Source organism: Chaetodon auriga, chromosome 5, assembly GCF_051107435.1.
Source record: "Chaetodon auriga isolate fChaAug3 chromosome 5, fChaAug3.hap1, whole genome shotgun sequence".
Classification (NCBI taxonomy): Eukaryota; Metazoa; Chordata; class Actinopteri; order Chaetodontiformes; family Chaetodontidae; genus Chaetodon; species Chaetodon auriga.
Window position 1 is genome coordinate 21,937,048 of NC_135078.1, and position 22,522 is coordinate 21,959,569.

At 41.6% G+C, this 22,522-nt stretch overlaps 3 protein-coding genes across 3 annotated transcripts; 2 read left to right on the forward strand and 1 right to left on the reverse strand.

The window, feature by feature from the left end:
* Positions 1 to 180: 180 nt before the first annotated feature.
* Positions 181 to 4,775, reverse strand: p2rx2 (purinergic receptor P2X, ligand-gated ion channel, 2). The gene is made up of 12 exons (XM_076731266.1): positions 4,510 to 4,775; positions 3,767 to 3,902; positions 3,577 to 3,648; positions 3,397 to 3,472; positions 3,209 to 3,305; positions 3,039 to 3,119; positions 2,767 to 2,920; positions 2,338 to 2,468; positions 2,149 to 2,239; positions 1,999 to 2,064; positions 1,831 to 1,908; positions 181 to 1,525 (listed from the first exon to the last, which is right to left on the reverse strand). Exons 1-12 carry the CDS (start codon positions 4,674 to 4,676, stop codon positions 1,427 to 1,429), a joined length of 1,248 nt encoding a protein of 415 aa, XP_076587381.1. The 5' UTR covers positions 4,677 to 4,775; the 3' UTR covers positions 181 to 1,426.
* A 552-nt stretch (positions 4,776 to 5,327) lies between these two features.
* pes (pescadillo) lies at positions 5,328 to 13,852 on the forward strand. Its single transcript, XM_076731775.1, has 15 exons — positions 5,328 to 5,498; positions 5,723 to 5,802; positions 6,542 to 6,695; positions 7,012 to 7,121; positions 7,375 to 7,546; positions 7,681 to 7,770; positions 8,113 to 8,229; positions 8,382 to 8,459; positions 8,928 to 9,017; positions 10,299 to 10,429; positions 10,538 to 10,663; positions 12,233 to 12,417; positions 12,784 to 12,938; positions 13,035 to 13,202; positions 13,449 to 13,852. The coding sequence occupies exons 1-15, from the start codon at positions 5,475 to 5,477 to the stop codon at positions 13,521 to 13,523; spliced, it is 1,755 nt and encodes a 584-aa protein (XP_076587890.1). The 5' UTR covers positions 5,328 to 5,474; the 3' UTR covers positions 13,524 to 13,852.
* Positions 13,853 to 15,140: 1,288 nt separating this feature from the next.
* Positions 15,141 to 21,757, forward strand: gal3st1a (galactose-3-O-sulfotransferase 1a). The gene is made up of 3 exons (XM_076729880.1): positions 15,141 to 15,509; positions 18,724 to 18,869; positions 19,146 to 21,757. Exons 1-3 carry the CDS (start codon positions 15,504 to 15,506, stop codon positions 20,293 to 20,295), a joined length of 1,302 nt encoding a protein of 433 aa, XP_076585995.1. The 5' UTR covers positions 15,141 to 15,503; the 3' UTR covers positions 20,296 to 21,757.
* Positions 21,758 to 22,522: the final 765 nt, after the last annotated feature.

The following is a 22,522-nucleotide window of genomic DNA, read 5'->3' on the forward strand; positions in this document are numbered from 1 at the left end:
TGTGGCTTGTGTGACCTGAACTCCATTTATTCTGTCATCTCGCAGTGAAACTCATTAGACACATCTGGTGCTGCTTTATTTCAATTGATTAATCGCTAACTGTCACACACGTTATGATTTTTCTGTTTGAGGAGTCTAAACAGTCAAGTCTTCATCTTCTCAGTCTTAATGCAGCTGAGAATTTTCCACAGTGATAATAAGGACAGATCAGGCTGGTTGTTACTTCTTGTTTTTACTGTTACTGAATGTGTGAATATCATTTGGTGCTTAGAGCAATTCTGGAGCACAGTGATCTTAACCTGTGCACCTCCATCATTTTAACCTCATTGCCCTGCAGATGCCTCACTTTACTTGCTGATGGGTGTCTCTCAGACAAGTAATCGCATTACAGGCTCTGATCTGAGGCACAATTAGATTGGCCCCTCAGAGCTTCTGACTGAGACATTTTGTGCATGTGCGAATGAGGGAGTGGGAGCACTTAGGAGGGCCTGTGACCAAACTCTTAAAATTTAAGAAAAGATCAGGCAACACTTCTTAAGCTCGGCAGTGAAATGTTCTGACATAAGCACTACCATTTAAGACAACACAAATTTCCATCTCTTTACATGTCATAAACACCCTTTCCACACTGACGTGTGACGTGGCTGTTGTGCTCCTCCATCCATCATGACAGATATCGATCCGTCAGACTTGAGTCTTCAGCTTTCTTCACCACTGACATTTGCATTGCTCTTAGGCGTCCAGATGGATTCACACTTCCCTACAATCTTGTTAGAGAAACCATTTTATGGGAAATGTCAGTGTTATTTGATTACTGCTCATTGTTCTCCTCGTGCATCTCCTGACTGTTGCCTCCTGTACCCTCGAATTATGCTGAACACATCAGGTTGAAAAACAAATGAAATTAAACAGAACATTTCGGTTGTTTAAATGCATTGTCTGCAGTTTTATGTTTGTAATAATGTAGATTTGTAAGAGCAAAGGTCAGTGTTTCGTGATATCCTGTCATGTAAAGCTTATGTCTGAAACAGTGACAGAAATGGGCATAGTTTTTCCTGTGTACTCAAACATGTTTCTGCTGTGAAAAGGTTTAGTTTCTGTTCATACTGAGAAAATAAACCAAATTTTCTAAGAGGTCTTATTGTCAAGTGGAAGAGAAACAATTAATTGCTGAGGTCCATCAAGGTTTGAGATGATATATGAACTGAATCCACTGCACAAGCAGAGACTTTGAGAGGACCGGCTGTCTTTCAGAAGATGCTCACTGTCTCTGCGGTTCTCTGTCAGTTTATGTTCCCAATAAAACCATCACAGCAGCCACAGTCCATAACTTAGCTGCTGCAGACAGCTGGGAAACCCCTCAGAGCTGCTGGCGGAGGAGAGTCCACACTCTTGGCCAGCGAGGACTGAGGCACCGGTGATGACGTTACAGCGGCACGCCTTCTGACAGGTCCGAATGGTCTGAGCCGTATCTGTTGATGAAGCTGAGCTCTGTGGGAATGGGCACCGTGGGCTCCTTGATAACCTGCAGAGGACCGATATCCTTAGAGAAAGCCTCACAACATAGGCCCTGAATATTTTTATGCATGGCATATAAAAACAATCAAAGACAGGCAGACCCTATTTTATGTGTCTTTTAATATGATCTTTTGTTTTGCTTTGTAATGTCTTTTATGTCTTCTTGAATTGCCTGGTTGTGGAAAGGTGCAATACAAATAAACTTGCCTTGAAAGCCAGTGTCCCGGTCAGGCAGGACAGTGTGAGTGAGCCAGCATGCATGAATACCCAGACCCCTGAGACCCAGACAGATGAAAAAAGCCTTTTACTCACTTCATCAAACTTCCTCTCACTGTAGACTTCGTTCTTGTCGATAAACGTCAGCATGATCCAGTCACAAATAATGGTGCACTAGAGGGTTGAAATGAAAAGAAAAAGACAGTTTGTGGTGGAAGAGCGATAGCTGCCACTTCAGCATCTCAAGACAAGAAAGGAACTCACAATCCCAACTGAAGTCATAGCCGTGACAGTGCTGATGATGGTTGGGATGGGACTGAATTTACCAGCCTGAAAAAGAAATGCAAATAATATCGTGACCGCTATCACAGTAAGCTGAAAGTAAGCTGTGCTGATGATGGAGTGTGCACTTACATGTCCGTGAACTATGACATCTAGACGGATGCCATAGGCTTTGATAAGTGTCCGAGACTCTACCCCATCCTTTCTGTAATATTTGGCAAACCTGGACAATTACACAGAAATCACACGGGTAAAAGCAGGGAGAGTGACCACAAGCCAAAGAGACAAACACAGTTTAAAACACCAAGAAAAAAAGCTCACCTGTAATAGTAACCAGAGTTGGCCTGATCCTTTCGGAGGTCAAGACGACGGAAGGAATATGTGGGTTTACAGTGTAAGGGATCGATGTCCAGGTTACACTTCCAGTTGATAAAAACCCCGATCACTCCTCCCTGAGCAAAAACAGCAATAATCATCTCTGAGGCAATGCTACGCTATCACAAAGTGGGTCATTTTTAACACATCTATTCGCCATCTGTGCATGTTTGGAACATTGTATTGCTGCTATCTCTGCCAGGGCTCCCTCAAAAAAGAGATTAATCTCATTGGGACTCACCTGGTTAAGTAAAGTTTGTTAATTCTAATATCATACAGAAAGCATGAATTGTTCAAAATAAGATATATGTATATATAAGAAGACAAATCAGAAAAGAACATTTGGACACTTTGCGGTGCAGAACTCATACTCACAGTCCTGCAGAGCTCATTGAAATTCTCCCTCGCCTTTTCTGCGATGTAGCCCAGGCGGAAGTTTGGACAGTAGGGCTCGTTCTCCTCGTGATAATGACACTTGCTGAGGTATTTCTGCATGTCGCGCTTGTTTGAAGCATCTTTGATGTTTCCTCTGAAGACCAGAACAGGACAACCTCTGAAATCTCTGCAGCTCTTCGAATGCCCAGCACAGTGCGTGTGTGTGTGTGTGTGTGTGTGTGTGTGTGTGTGTGTGTGTGTGTGTACTCTACCTCAGTACTTTAAATTTTGGGAAGTGGATCGAGTTCCTGATGAACACTGTGAAATTGACGGCCTCCACTAACGCAGGTTCTCTGTTGAAGACACCCAGTGATCAGAGTCATCATATTTCAGATAAACCTGACAAACCAACATGGCGGAAATTATCCATCACCTGTCTTACCGTACGACAGCGTGCTCCTCAATGGGACACCAGGTTTGTATCTCACAGGTTTTGAAGGTGTGGTTGTAGTACTGCACACATCTGCCGGTCCTTCTGCCTTTAAGAAAGCGATTAAAACAGATAAAAAAGCTGGCAAATACAAACCAACCAAGCTTGAAAAAAGATTTTGTGAGGGATAAAAACAGTACCATGGCCATCGAAGTCAACCTCTCCCTGGAGACAGTCAGAGTCTTTTGTGCAGTTGGCTTTGGCAACATTGAAATGCTGAAGTGAAATAAGACAGGTGCTCAGTCATGAGAGGATAAAGGTGTCTGTGTAACTGGATACTGTTTCTGTTATTGTTGAGAAAGCTTCAGGCGACCTCTCACCTCAGCGCAGGTTCCTTGCCTCTGATCATACGTAACTTCTCGTCTCAGTATTGTACTAATCACATCACCGCCCTATGAGAGTCACAAAAATGCCATTAGTCAGCAGAGTTTCAGTCCTCTGGAGACATAATGATGCTGACAAAGACGTGAGACCTTCTTGATTGTATTATAGCTTTTGCTCTGGACTCACCTCTGATGGTCGAGCGTACTCCACAGTGTCCAAGATATCATCTCCATGAACTGCTGAGCCTTTCATGAGCGTGTAAACCGAGCTCTCCGGACGAGTTTCACTCTCTTGGTAGGCTTTCTGACTTATGAAGACATACCTTCAGGATGATAAAACAGACAGACCCAATATCACATTTTCTGTCATGACGTCAGTTCACACAGGAGGCATCAGATTACCTTGGATCTATTCAGCCCTCTTAGCTGAAGCCAAGAGAAGAAGAAACAATGACGCACTTCAGTCAGAAAACTCAAGTCATCTGTTCTAAGAAATAGTTAAAGATCTGAAGAAATAAGAATAATGGAAGAATAAGATCTTTGCAGAATCAACGACTATAAAAGCTGCTTTCCTCAGTTCAAAAACATGTCTGATAATGGACTCAACCATAATTCTTTATATCATTTATGTTCCCATCAATTATGCTGTTTACTTGTTTCCAGTTAATTGCAAATGAGAAGCATTTCCTCCCCACAAAAGGCTATTTATGGGATGGAGAATTTAAAGATGCAGTGCATTTTTTATCCTTATCTCCTTTCACACACAAAAACGTGTTGCTGACAAAATACAGGTTAATACTTTACTGTAACTCCTAAAAGAAGCATTAAAACTAGCACATGATACATCTCATGACAAAATATGTAGAAAAATCAACATCAGAGATTGTCCCTTTTTGCGCATACATGCAAGTACAGAAATGTGAAGCTTACCAGATGAAATAGGTGATCACAAGAAACTGAACGACTCTGTATATGACTCCAAGAGTTCTGTTCTTAACCACCATCACTTTTGGTGTCTCATAGTCCCAGAAACCAAGAAAATACTCCTTTAAAAAGTCACGTAGCCCCATGACAAAATGATGTAATGCCTCAGACATTTTCTGAGATATCCTTGAAGAATCTACTGTGTCTATGATTCTGTTTCTTTGTTTCAAGCTGTTTATTTTTTTCTGTCTCACTGTCTGCTCCTGCTCAGCTCCAATCTGTATCTCTCCCAAGCATCCCTGGAACCAGACAAAAAGGAGCCTAGAAGGGGGTGGGGCTCTGATGTGGTTGAATCAGGCATTTTATTTTATGTCAGTTTCTGATGATTGTACAGCTTTATGATGTTTCTGGTTGATCTTAAAATCTGAACAAAGTGCTTAAAGTTCTGCAACTTATTTCATTAACATTTTTAAATCCTTTCCTCTGTTTTTTCCTGAATAGATTCAAAGTGTTTTATAATATTGTCCTCTGTAATGTCTGTATTGTTTTTTTAAATTAACGATAAAATAAAAACATTTCATCTGGAGGCATTGGTGCAGGCCACTAAATGTAACTTGATGGATGATGTTGATACATTATGACATGTAAAACCTAATGAAATTTCCTAAAAACGGATCGCATCGATATACAACAAAACTAACAAAATAAAATAAAATAAAATAAAAGCAACAGCCAGGCAGTAAACGAGCTCTCTTTTTATTTGTTTGCTTTCTTTTTATACAGGCAGACAAGCGGCGGACGCCCTCATGTGGGTCCTGATTGCTGCTCGCTCCGCCTCCTTCCACGCATGTCAAACGACACGTGCATCGGCTGTTGGTGGTAGTGGTTGCTGTAGTGTTCGCCTGTAATGCTCAATTTGATGATAATTATATTTACCTGAATTTTTGTGGAGTGCCACATATCATTTGCAAATGGGAGGTCTTCAAAAGAAAAAGGTAAGAGTTGACGGGGGTCAGTGTCAGCTGAGGCACGTTAACTGCTATAGCAACATGGTTAGCTAGTTAGCTAGTCGAGCTAGCTGAAGCTTGTTTTTCTAAAACAGTGAAATCCGTTAGGCGCAGATGAGCCTTTGGGGTGAAAGCATGTAGTTAATCTGATTATTTATTAAAGTTCTGTTGTTGGTGGGAGTTTAATGTGATCGTCTGTCCTTGTTTTCCAGTTTGAGAGGGGCTCTGCCACCAACTACATCACCAGAAACAAAGCTCGTAAGAAGTTACAGCTGAGCCTGCCAGATTTCAGGTAATGTCAGCATGTTGCTTCTAACAGGGTTGTGCAGTTTGGACACAATCTTGTATCATGTTGTTTGCAATTTATGTACACCCAGTTGTCAATTTACAAGGTACACATACTAAACACAAATGCAACAGTTCTGCAGGGTATCTTACCTCACTGAAGGTTATAATGTTCAATTTTGGTTGAAACTTCAAGTTCATAGTTACTTTTGGGCTTCTAGTTTGATGCTGATGAATTGTGTTGCTTTATACTGAGAAGTGTTTCAAATAATAACTAGAAATAACTAGATGCCAATGTCTGTGATAATCCTGTGAATTTTAAAGCTGAAATGGCTTTATACAGTATCACAGGAGAGCTCAGGTAAAGAAAAATATTTACTCAAAAATCAGCAGATGAAAACTTGAAGTTTTCTTTACATTTAAATGATATAAACTAGAAAAAAGCATCACATCCTCACATTTCAGAGGCTGGGACCAGCCAGTGGTTGGATTTAATGATTTAAATGTCTAATCAGTTATCAAAATAGTTAGTGATTCTTTTTCATTGTTTTAGCACTGCATGGTATATATATATATATATATATATAATGATATATATATATGTTTATACCATAACAACACCTAACCCTACTCTTAAGTTCATGAAATTGTTGAGAATTAGTTCCACACCAGGATACCTGACTGGTAAAACACAGCCAAGAAACACCCCTGTCACAGATAAATAACACCTGATCTCTGAATTCCAGGCGACTGTGCATCCTGAAAGGCATCTACCCTCATGAACCCAAGCACAAGAAGAAGGTCAACAAGGGCTCTACAGCCGCGAGGACCTTCTACCTGCTCAAAGACATCCGCTTTCTGCTGCACGAGCCGATCGTTGGCAAGTTCAGAGACTACAAGGTATCACAGTCATATTTTGCATTTTTTCTAATTATCAACACCATCATGTTGATAAGTAAGAGTTGATTTTGTTTATTTGGAAAAGGATCTTAATTTAACTGAGTTAACTTGGTTTCCTGTTGTGGATAAATAGCCTCCTCCCATACAAAGAAAATAAATGCTTTTTAACAAAACAGAGTCAGTTTGTGTCGAGTAGAAAATGGTCTGGTTTTGCCTTTGGTAGATGTCATTTTTTCCATGTCAGAGGACATTCTGGTGATATTACTGCAGTAATGTTTTAGAATGTGTCTTAATGTCAAATGTTTTATCCTAACAGGTATTTGTACGCAAACTTAAGAAGGCTTATGGAAAAACAGAGTGGTCTGCTGTAGAGAGACTGAGGGAGAACAAGCCAACATATAAATTGGACCACATCATCAAAGAAAGGTGAGATGGTGTTATTTTCCACACTCGACGTTGGAGGGCATTGTTGAGTCTAACTCACTTTCTCTGTGTCAAATCATATTTGAGAGTATCAGCAGAAGTGGCTGAGTCACTTGGCAAATTGTGGGAAATGCTTTTTAGGAAAAAGGGAAAAAAAAGCCTAGAAAGGACAAATGAGGTCATTGTATAATTTCAAAAAATGTTTTTCAAATCGTCTCAAGTTGTGTTGTCTCAATGGTTCTCCTCTTTGCGGCAGGTACCCCTCCTTCATCGATGCTCTCCGTGATATCGACGATTCCCTCTGCATGTGCTTCCTCTTCTCCACCTTCGCCCGAACAGGAAAATGTCACGTTCAGACGATCCAGCTGTGCCGACGCCTCACTGTGGAGTGGATGAACTTTGTGATTGCATCTCGTGCTCTCAGAAAGGTGCCAGTTTACAGTACACAGCAGCTGTCAGGGTGCTTTATTTGTTTGATATATAAATAAAATGTGGGCACACACTGATGTGTCTTGAGTTCATTGACCTCTGTTCTGTAATGACGCTTGTCTGTTCCTGGTAGGTTTTCCTCTCCATCAAGGGAATATATTACCAAGCTGAGGTGATGGGACAGCTCATTACATGGCTGGTGCCGTATCAGTTCTCTCATGATGTAAGTGAATGATGAAATGCAGTCCACAGTGAGAATGCTAATAATAAGCAGTCACTTTTTCCCTATTATAGGATTACACTGAAGGTTGACACAGCTTTGTCAGCATGTGGACCCATCATGAAGTCAGCAAACAGTGTTGCTGTCATGCACAAGACAACTTGAGGCAGTGTTGACTGATGGAGTTACTCTTTTGTCTAAATCGCTGTTCACTGTATGTTAGTTCACTGACTGCCCTGAGCTGTTTGTGTACCCTAGGGATTATAAATTACTATCAATGTTTGCACTCATGTTTGTTAATTTTACCAGTGAGACTTCGTTCCACTCTGTTTTTTGCTCTTTCAGCACCCAACAGATGTTGACTACAGAGTAATGGCAACATTCACAGAGATGTACACCACTCTGCTGGGCTTCGTCAACTTCAAACTCTACCATTCCCTCAACTTGGTGTACCCACCAAAGGTATTTTGGACTGCGTTTCAGTTTTGTAGTGATATTTATGTTACATCTATCACATTGATTCAAATGGGTTGAATGATTCAGAAAGGATTTGTGGCTGTTTGGTCACCTGTTAGCACACCTGTGCTCTGTTAATGTCATCCCTCCTTTTGCAGCTGGACAGTAAAACAGAGTCACAGCTGAAGGAAGAAGACGAGGATGACTATGCCATGAATTCTGAAAGCTACTTAGAGGTGAGGCTCCTTAACTGAACCGTTTTAAATGATCCATTAAACCACATACTCTCTCTAGTTTTTGGAGCATTCCACAACTTCCCCAGTCTTTTGCATAAAGCATAAAGCAGTTTCCAGGCTTCCTTCAGTTCAGACCAAAAACAGCGCTGTGTTTCAGAAAAAGTCAAGGGTCTGTGCTGCGTTTCTTTTTGGCACTCTGAGAAGATGAAGTATGATCGAGGAAGGCCGGTTTGAAGAACGGATCCATGAGCTTGAAGGCTTATCGAATGCCAAAACACAGCGTTTTCTGGGATGTGTGTTTCGAAGCGATATTAGAATGTAGAGCACCACACATTCTTCTGGACTGTAAACCATGTAGAACTGGTACAGTACCTTTATCTGACCCTCCACAGTCATGACGTGCATGTGCCCATGTAAATCATGAAATGAGAGATCGTTGTTCTAATCCTGTGATTTTTGGCTGTGCAGAAACTGTCAGCTCTGAGTGCCAGTCTGGCGCGGGTGGTTTCTACTGCAGAGGAGGAGGAGGCTGAGCTCGACCAGTTTCCTGTTGAGGGGGTAAGAAAACCAGTTCACAAAATACGATTTCACCGTGTCTTCTCCAATTGAATTATAGTGAGAATTCAACATTGGTATCATAGTCGTGATACTGACAGATGTCTTGAAAACAGGCAGGAAAACAACAGTTGATAAACTAATTGGTCTCTGAGGGCAGAGGTGACAGGTCACATATCCTGTCAGAGGAGTTGAAGCTTTTTGAGGTGTGAGACTGGGGGATTACAGCTTCATGTTTGGTTGCTAAGGATGGTGTGTTTCTCAGCGTGAGAGGCTTGTTTTGCCCGACTGCTTTGAGGTTCTCATCTGTTGGCCCAGAATCATTTTTAGGAGCGTAGTGAGCCTGGTTCCAGTTTTGGTTCTCAGGCTGGCAACAACATCTGTACTCGACTTGATAACATCCCAGGAAACGTCAGGGTGGAGTTTGCACTTCTGATCCTCTGCTGCAGCATGTGTACATCATTCTTTCTTTTTGTGCAACTATGTGCAACAGTGAATTCAAGGGGCTAATACGTGACTCAGCAAAACAGTGGCTTTTTGATACGTCATTGGTCAGATTTCATGTTTCTTCAGATATAAAGGAAATGAAAGTACGAATGCATTCAAAGGACTTTCAGTTCCTGAGTTTAGCTCCAGGGACTCTTTAGTTATAGAGAAGGTCATAACTTTGATGGTTTTTTTTATGGGATTCCTTTATTAAAAGAATTATGCTGTTATTGTAGGTCTTGCAAAGTCATATTTAAGTAGTAGTAAGATTGCTATAATGATTTGCTTTTTGAGTCAATGAGTTTTCTCATTGTTTGAGAGACTTTCAGATGGGTTGTTGTTGTGGGCCTGTAAAACCCATTGAGTGTGAGTTTGGGCCATACAAATAAACATCACTGAGGACCTGACTTCGTTTATGTAGACAACAGATATTCCTGAGCTGTTGTTGCACAGCCATTTTAGACCTTACACAAAGATTTAAGGTATTTGCTTTCTAGGAATCATGTTTTTTTGTTTGTCTGTTATTGTTATTATCATGACACATCTACTTAGGCTATTCTCTGGACTCCAGTCCTGTGCCTGGTACCCTAATCCATCGACAAGTGGGAAATATTTCACAGACCTCGTCAACAGCAGTTGCTGGCACCTTTTTTAAAAGTGATGTCTTTGACAGAAAGCCTTTAATTCTCAATTTATATTTAGTTTTAAATGCTGTGTCCTCTTGTGGCCCAGCGTTCCAAGTGGATTGTAACCTAGTTAGAATATCAATAAATGTTTTTCTTTAATGCTTTTCTTCAGGAGGACATAGAAAAGATGGAGGCCAGGGAAAAGGAACAGAAACAGCAGGAGGCTCAGAAGAAGCTTTTTGAGGGGCTCAAGTTCTTCCTCAACAGAGAAGTACCCAGAGAGTCGCTGGCTTTTGTCATCAGGTGAGTGAGAGCCGCTGCAGTGAAGCTCACAGGGAAAGTCACTTTTACAAGGAGAAACAAAACCTCAAACCTTTTCTGTATGTTCTGTATTTTGTTGCTGTCTTCCAGGTGTTTTGGTGGTGAGGTGTCCTGGGACAAGTCTGTTTGCATTGGTAGCACATACGAGGTGACAGACGAGACCATCACACATCAGATTGTGGACAGACCCAGCGTCGACAAACAGTATATCAACAGGTAAAGGAATGTTGCGGTTTAATCATATTTAACGTTTTCTTGATTTCCCAACACAACCAGTTAGATGAACCGTATATTTGTGAGTCATGAATCCAGGAAGTCTGCTGATAGATTGTGCTCCTCTCTCCTCGTGCATTACCATCGTCTACAGTGACTCCTTTCAGAGTCTTTCCCTTCTCTTGCCTCAAAGCAAGCTTGTTCTTCGTCGTGTTTGACAGACCCCATCCTCTTTCTTTATCCCCCTCTGCATTTTCAAAGGGTCACGTCACTTCCATCATGCCTGCAAACTCCCTCACATGAGAATCAGAGGGACAATCCCCTTTATTGTCACACAACATACATGCGACCACGCCATGCAATTGGTGAAATTTATCTTCCGCATTTAACCCATCTTGGTCCTTGTTCCTCCGTGGCAGACCAAGAGCGGTGGGCTGCCATCCAACCGGCGCCCGGGGACCCAGTTTCCTTTGTCACCATTGGTCAGGTGGTGATCTTCTTGCATGTTTTTAGTGGGGTTTTTTTTTTTTTTTATGGAGGATACCCCAGGTGAACACGGGGAGAACATGCAAACTCCACACAGAAAGGCCCCTTTTTTCCTCGAGCAGCAAGCATCAAAGGCATGGTGGAGGACACGCCCCCGGTGCCCGCAGCGAGAATCGAACCCGGGACCTTCTAGCTGTGAGGCCACAGTGTTGCCACCATGCCACCGTGCCACCAAAAACATTTCCATGTTTTGATGTAGCTTGCACGGCTGAAAAACTGTACGCCCGAACAGGGACTTGAACCCTGGACCCTCAGATTAAAAGTCTGATGCTCTACCGACTGAGCTAATGAATGAATTTAGGGAACATTCTCCACCATATCTGGATTTTCTGTGACAAAGGCAGCAGGCTGGAGAACATGCGTGGCATGCACAGTGTACACAGCTTGTGTTTGCACCTTCAGAGTGCGCTTAAGGGAAAACATTTCACTTTTTGCTTACCAACTGGAGGGTAGGACTGGAGCAGACAAAGAAATGGGACAGAAAAGGACAAAAGGGCACAGAGCCTGATGGCAAAAGTGAAGAAAAGAACGATGAAGGAAAAAAGCTTTTTCAGTGTGACCAGTGAACAGATACCGACAGGTGGATCATGGGATATGGAAGCTATTGAAATACTGCAATTATTTTCTATTCAAATGTTTATGTGAAATAAATGAATTACACATTAGCAGACAGCCAGTGAGCTATACGAGACCAAGTTAGTATTATAATCATAACTTTCATTAAAATTAACAGTTGTCTTGAAAATACCATTGTTTTTATCATTCAAACATTCATTTATTGATTGTCCTGTAGTGAAACTCCTGTGGTTAAGAGCGAGGGCTGTGAGGTGAACTGACTGTCTTCTTACTGCCAAAAGTGGGTAAAACCGAGTAAGAAGATACTGCTGGATCCGGAGTGTTTGTTGAATATCCAACTTAAGACTAACTTCACTGCTTCCTAAACCGATCTGTCGAGCACTGACGCTCAAAAACGCGGCTGCTGAGGTTTGAATCCGGTTGTATTTACTTCTCTACCCTCTGTTTTAGATACTACATCTATCCCCAGTGGGTGTATGATTGTGTCAATGCCAAAATCATCCTGCCCGTGGAGGACTACTTCCTTGGAGTGACTCTGCCCCCCCACCTCTCTCCCTTCGTGGAGGAGAAGGAGGGAGACTACGTGCCTCCTGAAAAACTAAAGATCATGGCCTTACAACGAGGAGAAAAACCTGGTATGAACCCACACATTTGGGAGTACATTCTTCAACACTGAATCACAGTGATTATAATTAGGATGTTGTAGCCTCCAGTCAGCAGTCACACCTTGATTATACACAGGTGTTTGCTATTCAGTTAATTATGTGTCGCCTAAAACAATTGACTGCGCTCATTAGAAATTATAGTAGGAGATAAAGACATGTGAAATCTATTAAGTTGTGTTTGATTTTTTTTTTAATTTAATGCTCAAGTTTTTCATAAAGAAAAAAAAACCCTTATTAAATTGTGAGTTAGTGATGTAAAAGATTATATAATAATATTTTTTATAGGCTCTGTAATGACCATGGAAACATTATTTACATATTTTACTTCCATTGTAGCCCATGAACAGGAGGAAGAGGAAGAAGAGGAAGACGATGAGGAGGGTGAGGATGAAGAGGAAGAAGATGATGACAATGAAGAGGAAGATGATGAAGATGAAGAGGCAGAAGAGAAGAATCTGAAGAAGATGGAAGAACAAAGATCTCAGGGCAAGGTGAGAGACTTTTGAACCCTTTTCTTTGCCCTCTGTGTCTCTTCCTCTTTCCACAGTCTGGTCAAACCTTTATCAACTCATCTCTCGTCCTTTCAGTCTCTGTCAGTCAAAGTGACGCCGGGCAAAGTGAAGGCAGAAAACCCAGCACGCTTGGAGCAGGAGGAGAAAGCCGAGGAGAAACGTCTGGCCATCATGATGATGAAGAAAAAGGAAAAGTACCTCTACGACAAGATCATGTTTGGAAAGAAGAGAAAAGTCCGAGAGGTTTGTTCCATTCTGTGATTGATTGAATATGGATTCATGTGTAGATAAGACTGTCAGCGCAGATAAAATTCTTACATTTTTAACACTGGATCCTTTATTTTCACTGTCGGGCAACTTATCTCAGGCAGTGAATGTTTAACAGCATTGTGCAGCAGCTGTGTGTGGAGTTACGTTCAGGCCCAGCAGTGACCCCCCCAAGTTCACTGACCTCTGAAATACCTTAACTGCATTCATTCTCCTCCACAGGCTAACAAACTGGCTGCCAAGAGGAAGGCCCATGATGATGCTGAAAAATCAAAGAAGAGAAAGATGAAAAAATGACTCCTCTGACGATGGTGTTCTCAGACTGACTTTATGTATTTAACTCCATGGTGCAGAGTGCATTACAGGTTTACATGATAGAAAACCTGTCAGTGCATTAGAGAGCTCGGAGTGAGTTATGACGTGGGTGCATTGACCTCTGCATAATTTTGAGATGAAATGCAGAATGTGGAACATGCTAATTGTGTAATTATTAATGTAAAAGTGACTGTTTGCCTCCATGTTTGTATGACCTATTCTACTTTACGCAAGATATTTCTTCCTACATTGAAATCTGTACTTGAAACGGTCTGTATTTTAAAATAAAAACTGTCCATCTATTAAGCCAATTACTTGTGATCTTGCAACAGTAATCAAATGAAGTTGAGGTTTCTTAGCTACTCAAGAAGGATTTCTTATGCTTCAAACAGGCAGTTAGTCTCTGTAGTAGATGAACTGCTCTCAGGTGTCACTTCCTGCAGAGAACATGGAAGTACGCAGAAGACCAGCAGTCGACATCTGTGCAGAGGCTGAGGTCACTGCCCCTGCTGGTGGGTTTGTCCACTCGTGGGCAGTGGGTGTTGATGACGAAGGAGCGTGCGTCCCTCTGCCCTCCTGAAGATGCTGCCTGGATCGCGGTGGGCTGGAGGCCAGGCCAGTCATGTTCCGCTCTGTCCAATCTCCCCATTCACTTTGTGACACTCCCTGCCCCCGCTCACCCTGATCTGCATTCCACGCATGCCCACCCAGTCCGGGTCTCAGCCTGGCACTCTGGGCGCCTGCAGCCAGAGGCACACCCTGCTCAACAAAAGCGGCAGTGTCGTGCTTGAGCATGACGGGTGTGGGATGAGCAGCACGCATCCAGTGCGCCTTCCATGAATCGGGGTCACAGTGTGGAGAGAGACGGGTCTCACATGTACTGTAATGGATGAAGCATTATGACCACATATTGCTACATCCTGGCTAGCAGAGCCAAATAGACTGTCACTCGTGGCTGAATGTTCATTTCATTGACTATTGAAATGTCTGTGCTGTCTTAGACACAGATTCTGTTGAAAATGGCACGTTCACAATCATAATGTTTATGATTGTTGTATGTTTAATGCATAGCTTAACTTCTAGGTGCTGACAGTTTGTAATGCATACATTACAGAAAGCTGTTGAGAAAAAAAGGTTTGATCCTTTCTAAAGGAGAAAGCACGACCAGGCATACTGTATGCACAGCAGTGTTGCATGACAAGGTTGTGCAGGTGGCTCAGTTTGTTTAGGTAATCGTCCAACGTGTGCTAATTTTAATAACTGTCCCGTGTATGATCCTCCACAGCGTGTAGAGCCACTAATGCTAAATAAGCATTTCAAACAATAGCCTACAGACACAGAGCAGTCTTCATCAAGTCGTACAATTAGAGCCTTTGTGCTTTGGCTTTCTGCATTTGTTCTTTTTATGCTGTTTTCCACCCCTCCTATCAGCTTGCAGCTCAGACTCCAGTGTCTACACTCAATAGCCCTCTGTATGTAGACAGAATAGGGACTATACAGCCTCTCTCTCCTTCCTCCCTCCCCTTCTCACTCCCCTCCTTTTTTCTTTTTTTTTTTCTTTTTGCTGTCACTGACAAATGAACGTCCCCTGACAGAGACATCTGACGTCACAGGTGGCTAGATGAGCCTCCTTGCAGTGCTTTATTCAGCAAGATCACTTCAGCAGGAATTGAAAGTTGACGGGGGCGGTGGCAGGTAGCCCGAGGCATCAGGTGCGCTCGCGGAGAGAAAGAGGAGAAGAGGAACAGCATCCAGATGAATGAGCTCCATAGCAGTGGACATGTGATAAGGGGAGCTCTGGACTGTGCTGGGTCTATAACAGTATGTGTATGTCAACATCAGACATAAGAACAGCAGGAGAAGGGACATGACTTGCATTAGTTATCTGGAACTGGATGCAAATGAAGAGGACAATGCAGGTGGATAAGAAACACGTCCATTAGTTTCTCTTTGGATTCATGTATGAGGGTAAGACGTCCTTCAGTCTTTTCATTGAACCAAGTTTTCTGTCCAAAATGATCTTATTTGTGCTTTGTGAGGCTGATGATGGTCTTCATCATTACGTCTTAGAAGATAGTTGAGGCATTATACTTACAAACGCCTTCAGCTGTATAATCACACAACATAATTCTAAACTTGTTTATTCTTAAAGCAGCACTCTTGAGCAACGTGGTTCCTATCGTACCACAACAGTAAATTGCTGGTGTGCAGACCATATAAACCGGCAGGTAAATATTTCCAGGCTAAATGTGGGCCTTAATGTTACTCCTAATGTTTAATAAGTGAGAGAGACACACATTGAGGTTATATGAGGTAAACTTAAGCAGGTTTGGAGGTTATTGCAGGTTATTGCAGGCAGTAGGAGGGAAAATAATACCACTTAAAATTCACTCTACGTTTGCAGGCTGAACTGTTCCACCTAAACTGGCCCTCTCCTCAAATGTCTCCCAACAGAGTGGCTTCTGATGGCAGAGAGAAAGCTCTCTCACATGCCACCATAATAGCCCCTTCATGAGTCCAGACAAAGAGCAGAAATAGCTCTTTTAGCTGTTTTTGGACAGTCATGTTTGTATAATGCCGTGATGATCAGCCTGAGCCTAAAATATAACTCGACAGCTCATAGGAGGACCGAAACACACAGAGTAACTCAAGCCAGCACGAAGTCTGAAGATGATGATGTCAAGCCAGAACGTAAAGCTGGACTAAACCCGAAAATGAATAATAAATGAAACACTGGACACCAATAAAAGGACACCATACTTAAGACTAGGCTGGGATTTTCAAAAGGCTATAATAGTTACAATTCATCGTGGGTTCATTGAAACGCTGGTGTGTTGACAAACGTCATCACAGACAAAAGTAACTTCAGTTATTATCTCTTGCAGAAAAGGAGGGAAAACAAACACCATAAGATGAATAAGATGAGTTTCAATTCCTTATCTCATATTTTTGTCTTTAAAATAGTAACAAAATCAATAATGTTGAAGTTAAATGTAATAATACAACTGAAGTAGTGATTTATTTGAAAAATCTATACTGGATTACCACATGACTACAACTGACAAAACAAAATGACACATGGGGGTCACTGTAATGGATTATCTACAGTATCTGCACCATGTTTCAGGTCAGCATGAAGACTTGCATCCTGTAATGAAACGAATGGCTGCAGGCAGGCTTGGAAAACACGTTATAAATCTAAAATACTGATGTTTACTTGATCTGTGCTCAATGATCCGGACCTCTGAAAAGGGATGGCGTGTTGATATTATGACTTAGTGTTGGAGTGATGGTATCAGACCACTAACAAACTTGTCTTTCACATGCAGCAAACAATGTTAGCAGAGTAAACAAACATTTGCATCTTGGAAGCCGTCACATAAGCTGCAATTTAACGACAACAGGTGTCGTCCTTTATTGGCAAAATGGTGCCGTGAGCTCAATGTGCCGCAGAGCTGATTTACCCTTCAAAGGTGTCTGAACGTCTGTTTGTCACTGTCACTGATGGGAAGTAACTAAATACATCTGGATACAATACTGGACTTAAGTACAACTTTTCCATTTTAAGCTACTTTATCCTTCTACTCCTTCACGATTTGGAGGGGCCCGACCCTCAGGGAGGGAACCACTTGGCTGAATTAGCCAGCTTTGTAAAGTTTGTACAACTAGCTCCACCTCCAGCAGCTACAGCAGTAATAATATATGAATCAAAGACTCATAATATTTCTGTACTTTTACTTAAGTAGGATTTACGGGGGTTTGCAGTATTTCTACACTTTAGTGTTTGTATTTTTATTTAAAGACCCCTTTGAATAATAATGCATGTCCGATATAGTTTTTCTTGAAAAAAAAAAAAGTTAACCATCTTCTTAAAATAGTTATAATGATATCTACTCCTTATTCGTCATTTACAACGTGCAGATTCTGTGAATATTGAAGTATATTTCATTTCAGACATTTAACTGCTGGACAAAAGATGTCTCTTACTTCACTGGAACATCCTTTCTCATCCACGTCCATCTCTACATAAAAAAATAAAAAAAATCAGAATGCTTTTACTGAAATCTGATTTTCCGCCAGATTTTTACCTAATTGGTTAAGAATAAATCTTGATAAACACTTTGTTTTGTCATGATGATGTCATGGTGTTGACCTACATGTCCATACAGTCCATGTCAGACCCTGCTCTGGACTGGGGTGTCATTGGGTCACAAATTCCAGGTGGTAAGTGTCACTCTGTGTCTTGTGTAGCTGAGTCAGCAGCTGGCTCGTCTTACCGGAGTCTGCAGGGGGGAATGCAATATCACTTTCCACGGTAATGCATTATTTATTTTATGGGGCAGCTGAGAAACACGGGGTTGGTCATTTCAAGTCGCAAGTATGTCATTTTGTAGCTCACCATACAATTTTAATGACACCCTGTGTTTAAAATGTTTATGAAGTCAAGTGAAATGAGGTTCAGTGTGAAACTGCTAAAAACACTGAGAATGAACCTCCCTGTGGGTAAATATTCTTGAGCACCTTAAATTATGGTCCAGGTGATGACAGGACTGCACTCTGCACAAGAAATTACAGTTTTTGAAGCTGCCATTAGTGGATCACTTTAAGTTGTTTTACCCGAATAATTGGGCAATGACGGCAACACATACAAACAAAACTCTTAATTCTGTCCTCTCGGTCAGACTGTTGTTTTTGAACCACTGCATAACAGAATTCAGACTGCCAGTCTCATTACAGTCATTTTTAACAGGTGGTCGGCACAATAAAAATCTGGTACAACAGCCTTAAAAAAAATATCACCATTTCTGAATAACAGAATACTTTAATCACCTATAGCCGAATCAACATCTCACTGCTACAGTTTCAAAGAAATCAAACATTATCAGGTTGTAGTGTGTTTATTAAAGTTTCAGGATATTGCACTGGACTGCTTCATATTTTATAGGTGTTGACGTCATTGTGGAACCGATAGTCACTTTACGCTTTAATGTATCTCCAAGTGACTGTCTGAATAAATCATTTAAAGAGTCACTGTGTGCACAAGCTGGCCTCTTAACAGCAGAGAAACCACTACGACACAACACAAAGAGGCTTTCTTGTATCTGTCTCAAGAAAAACAAAAGAACGTCTGCGCAGGTCGACAATGCTCACCATGATGATAACGTTGTTCTGTGTCTTTAAGGTTTGCTTCTGCTGGACCATGACTGGCAAGCAAGGGAGGCAGTGGAGGTCCATGTGCAAAGGCCTGGTCCTGGGTACCTTCCTGACCAGCTGCATGATCCTGCTTTACTGCCTCTCCACTCCACAGATCCACCTCAGTCTGCCTGAGTAAGACTCATCACACTGCTGTACATGCAGTCAGTAGAAAATATGATGTAAAACATGAAGCAATATGCAATTTCTTTAGCAATTACTGTAGTTTAGAGCTAAAAGGATCAGCTGATTGACAGAAAAATAATCATTTAAGTCATTTTTCATGGAAAAATGCAGAACAGGCAACTTCTCAAACACGCTGCTTTTCTTTATTTTGTGTGAGATTAAACTGAGAGACTTAATCAGCCTTATCGACACATTCATCGTTGTTTTTCTTGTTTCTCTCTGTAGGGTTCCAGTGCCTTACTCATGTGCACACCGTCCAACCCAGCTCCACCAAAAACCAACCACAAACAGCTCACAACAGACCACAGGCCAGACCTGCACTCCTAAAGTGGACATCATGTTCATGAAGACTCACAAAACAGCCAGCAGCACCTTCCTCAACATCCTTTTCCGCTTTGGAGAGAAGCACCGGCTCAAATTCGCCTTCCCCAACAGCAGAAATGACTTCTTCTATCCGTCTACTTTCCAGCGCTCCCAGGTTAAAGACTACAGACCTGGAATGTGCTTCAATGTTATCTGTAATCACATGCGCTTCAATGCACCCGAGGTGGCCAAGCTGCTGCCTATGGACACTTCATACATCACTATTCTGCGAGACCCTGCAGAGCTTTTTGAGTCATCCTTCCACTACTTTGGCCGGCTGGCGCCTTTTACCTGGAAGATACCAGGTGATGAGAAGTTGACTGAGTTCCTACGTGACCCCCATTACTACTTTGATCCAGAGGGCTTCAACTCTTTCTACCTCAAGAATCTGCTGTTCTTTGACTTTGGACAGGACAATACTCTGGAGCTGGATGATCCGAGGGTAGAAGAGGGAATCAAGTTCATCACTGACCGTTTTCAGCTGGTCATGTTGGTGGAATACTTTGAGGAATCACTCATCCTGCTCAAGGATGCCCTCTGCTGGGAGATGGATGACTTGCTCTTCTTCAAGCTCAATGCCCGTAAGGGATCCACTGTCTCTAAGCTGACCCCTGAGCTGAGGGCCAGGGCTCTTGAGTGGAACGCTATTGACTGGAAGCTATACCAGCATTTCAACCAGACTTTTTGGAGGAAAGTGGATGCATATGGACGTCGGCTGATGGCTGAGGATGTGGCAGAGCTCAGGAGAAGGAATGCAGAGATGGCATCCATCTGCATTGAGGGGGGTCGTGCCGTAGAAGCCGGCAGCATCCAAGAGACGGCCATGAAGCCCTGGCAGCCCATCGGAGAGAAGTCCATCATGGGCTATAACCTGAAGAAGAATGTTGACAAGGCACACCGGAAGCTGTGCCGTAAGATGTTGATGCCAGAGCTTCAATACTTAACAGACCTCGGGGTTAACCTGTGGATCACGAAGCTGTGGGGCCATGTCCGAGATATCATTAACTGGTGAGCAAGAGGGGCCAATTGAACTCTGACAGAAGAGGACTGTGCGGCTGATCGAGTGAACGGTTAAAGGTTTATGTCACATTTCAATCTCATGAGCTGTCTCATTTTGTTGAAATGTCTCCACATTGACTTGTTTGCATTTCACGTGATTGTGTGCTGTAATGTATCTGATGGGTGCTTGAGAAAAATATATATATACTGTAGACCTCACAATCTACAAATACTGAACCAGTTTACTACATGCAGACGAGGCTCAGTATTGTTCTCTATGTTTGTGAGTCAGTTTTCAAAAATGTAAATGTTCTTATTCTCGGATGTGAGCTAATGGAGTAGATGAGTGAGCAATGAAGTTCAGGACTAATTTTATGAGCCTTTTCGTGGAATAAAGACAGAAATGTTGCCATCCCTGCCAAATTTTTAATGTTGAACAAGGAAAGAATAAATGGTACTCTCCTTTGGCCTAAATATTGTCAAACTCTTTGATGCCTACCCCCCAAAGTTAAAACATTTAATTTCTAAAAGACTGAAACCTCACTTAGGGCTCAAATACAGATGTGAAGATAGTGAATGTAAGTATTAAAGTCTATGGAGGACAAAATCAGCCATCATTTAAACAAACACAGACCTTTGTAATAGCAGACATTTTCACTTGTCATAACAGGAAAAGCACAGTTGCAGCTTATAACGTTAATTAATGATCGCTCTGTTCCAGGACTCCAGGACTGCTACAAATCAAACGTAGCTGCTTTTCCTGCAGGAACATGTCAAAATGTCCGTCATGAAAGAGGTCTGATAAATAAAATGCGTAATATGCAATACATCAAAAAGTGACAGCACTATGCAATCAAGAAGAAAAATAATTTCCTAACTCGTTTACTTTCCTTGTCACTTTTTATAACATGTGGTACATTATGTGTTGAGTTTTCTGCTATATGATCTTACATTTTCGCCTCTCCGGGGCACTTTGCTGTCGTAGCCAATTCTCCTCTTCCTCCTGTTAATGCTAATGGCATTCGAACTTGCCAGGTGTTTTGGCAGGCACATTGATGATGTGGTGGGACGCTGCTGCTTAGTAAGCCAAAAATAAAATTCACTGTCAGCTAAGTAAGGTAAATCCTATCTTGAAAGGCACTATGACAGTGACTAACAGTGTTAAACACCACCTATATGTGTTTACACAGCCTCATAATCTTAGCCTGCAAAAATAAAGGGAATTAAATTGAGAAATATATTTCCTGTGACCCACATTTATTTCTTAACTTGTGTCCATTCACCTATATATTCATTTACTCTGTATTTCTGTGCATTTTGTATTTTCTTTGTGTTTTATATGTAAAGGATTCAGTTATTGATTAATTTATCTGTAATTTACTGATTTTGTCCTCCATACACATCTCCGTTATTCCTGGCAATGTATGATAATCTATTTATCCTTAAAATAAAGTGAAAATGACATGTTAATATTACATGTATTAAATGTTCTGTCTGATTCATAAAACTGGCAGCTTCCTCTCTGCCTGTGACTGTTTAATCCGTAGTACTGTACCGATAAGTACGGTTGTTCTTGGTTTAACATCCCAACATCTTTGAATAGGTTGAGAAATATTGCATACTGAGATTATGGACCAAGGCAAACCACCAATTCTTGAGTAAGCAAACCAGTTTTGGCAGAGACCACAAATACAGGAGGATTGTCCTGTTAAAATCAGTTTGGGATGCAGATTATACACCAAGGTGGCAACGATACAGATGTAAAAATGAGGGTGAGTATTTCTTATAAAACTCTATAATCACAACAATTTAACACTGTCTGGATACACGGATATCAACGAGATAACAGTAAGATTGTGGAAACAAAACAAATGATAAAGAAAAAGGAAATTTAGAGAAAATTTGGATGTTTGAAGTCTTATCAGGGACATACAAACATTTTGACTGGCTCGGTTTAAAAGTCCCCTCCTGATTCCACTGATGATGACAGAACACATTATATGATATGTCTAAGACGTATGTCATACATCTAGACATGCAGTATGTCAAACATTCACACACACACACACACACACACACACACACACACACACACACACACACACACACACACTGTATGGTGTGCTTTAACTGTGTCCCTGGATGAATAATTGCCAAATGCAGTACATTCAGTACCTTTTCCTAATAAAACACCCCTTGCAAAGAGTTTATTAGTTGTGACTAAAGCCTTTGTGGGTGGT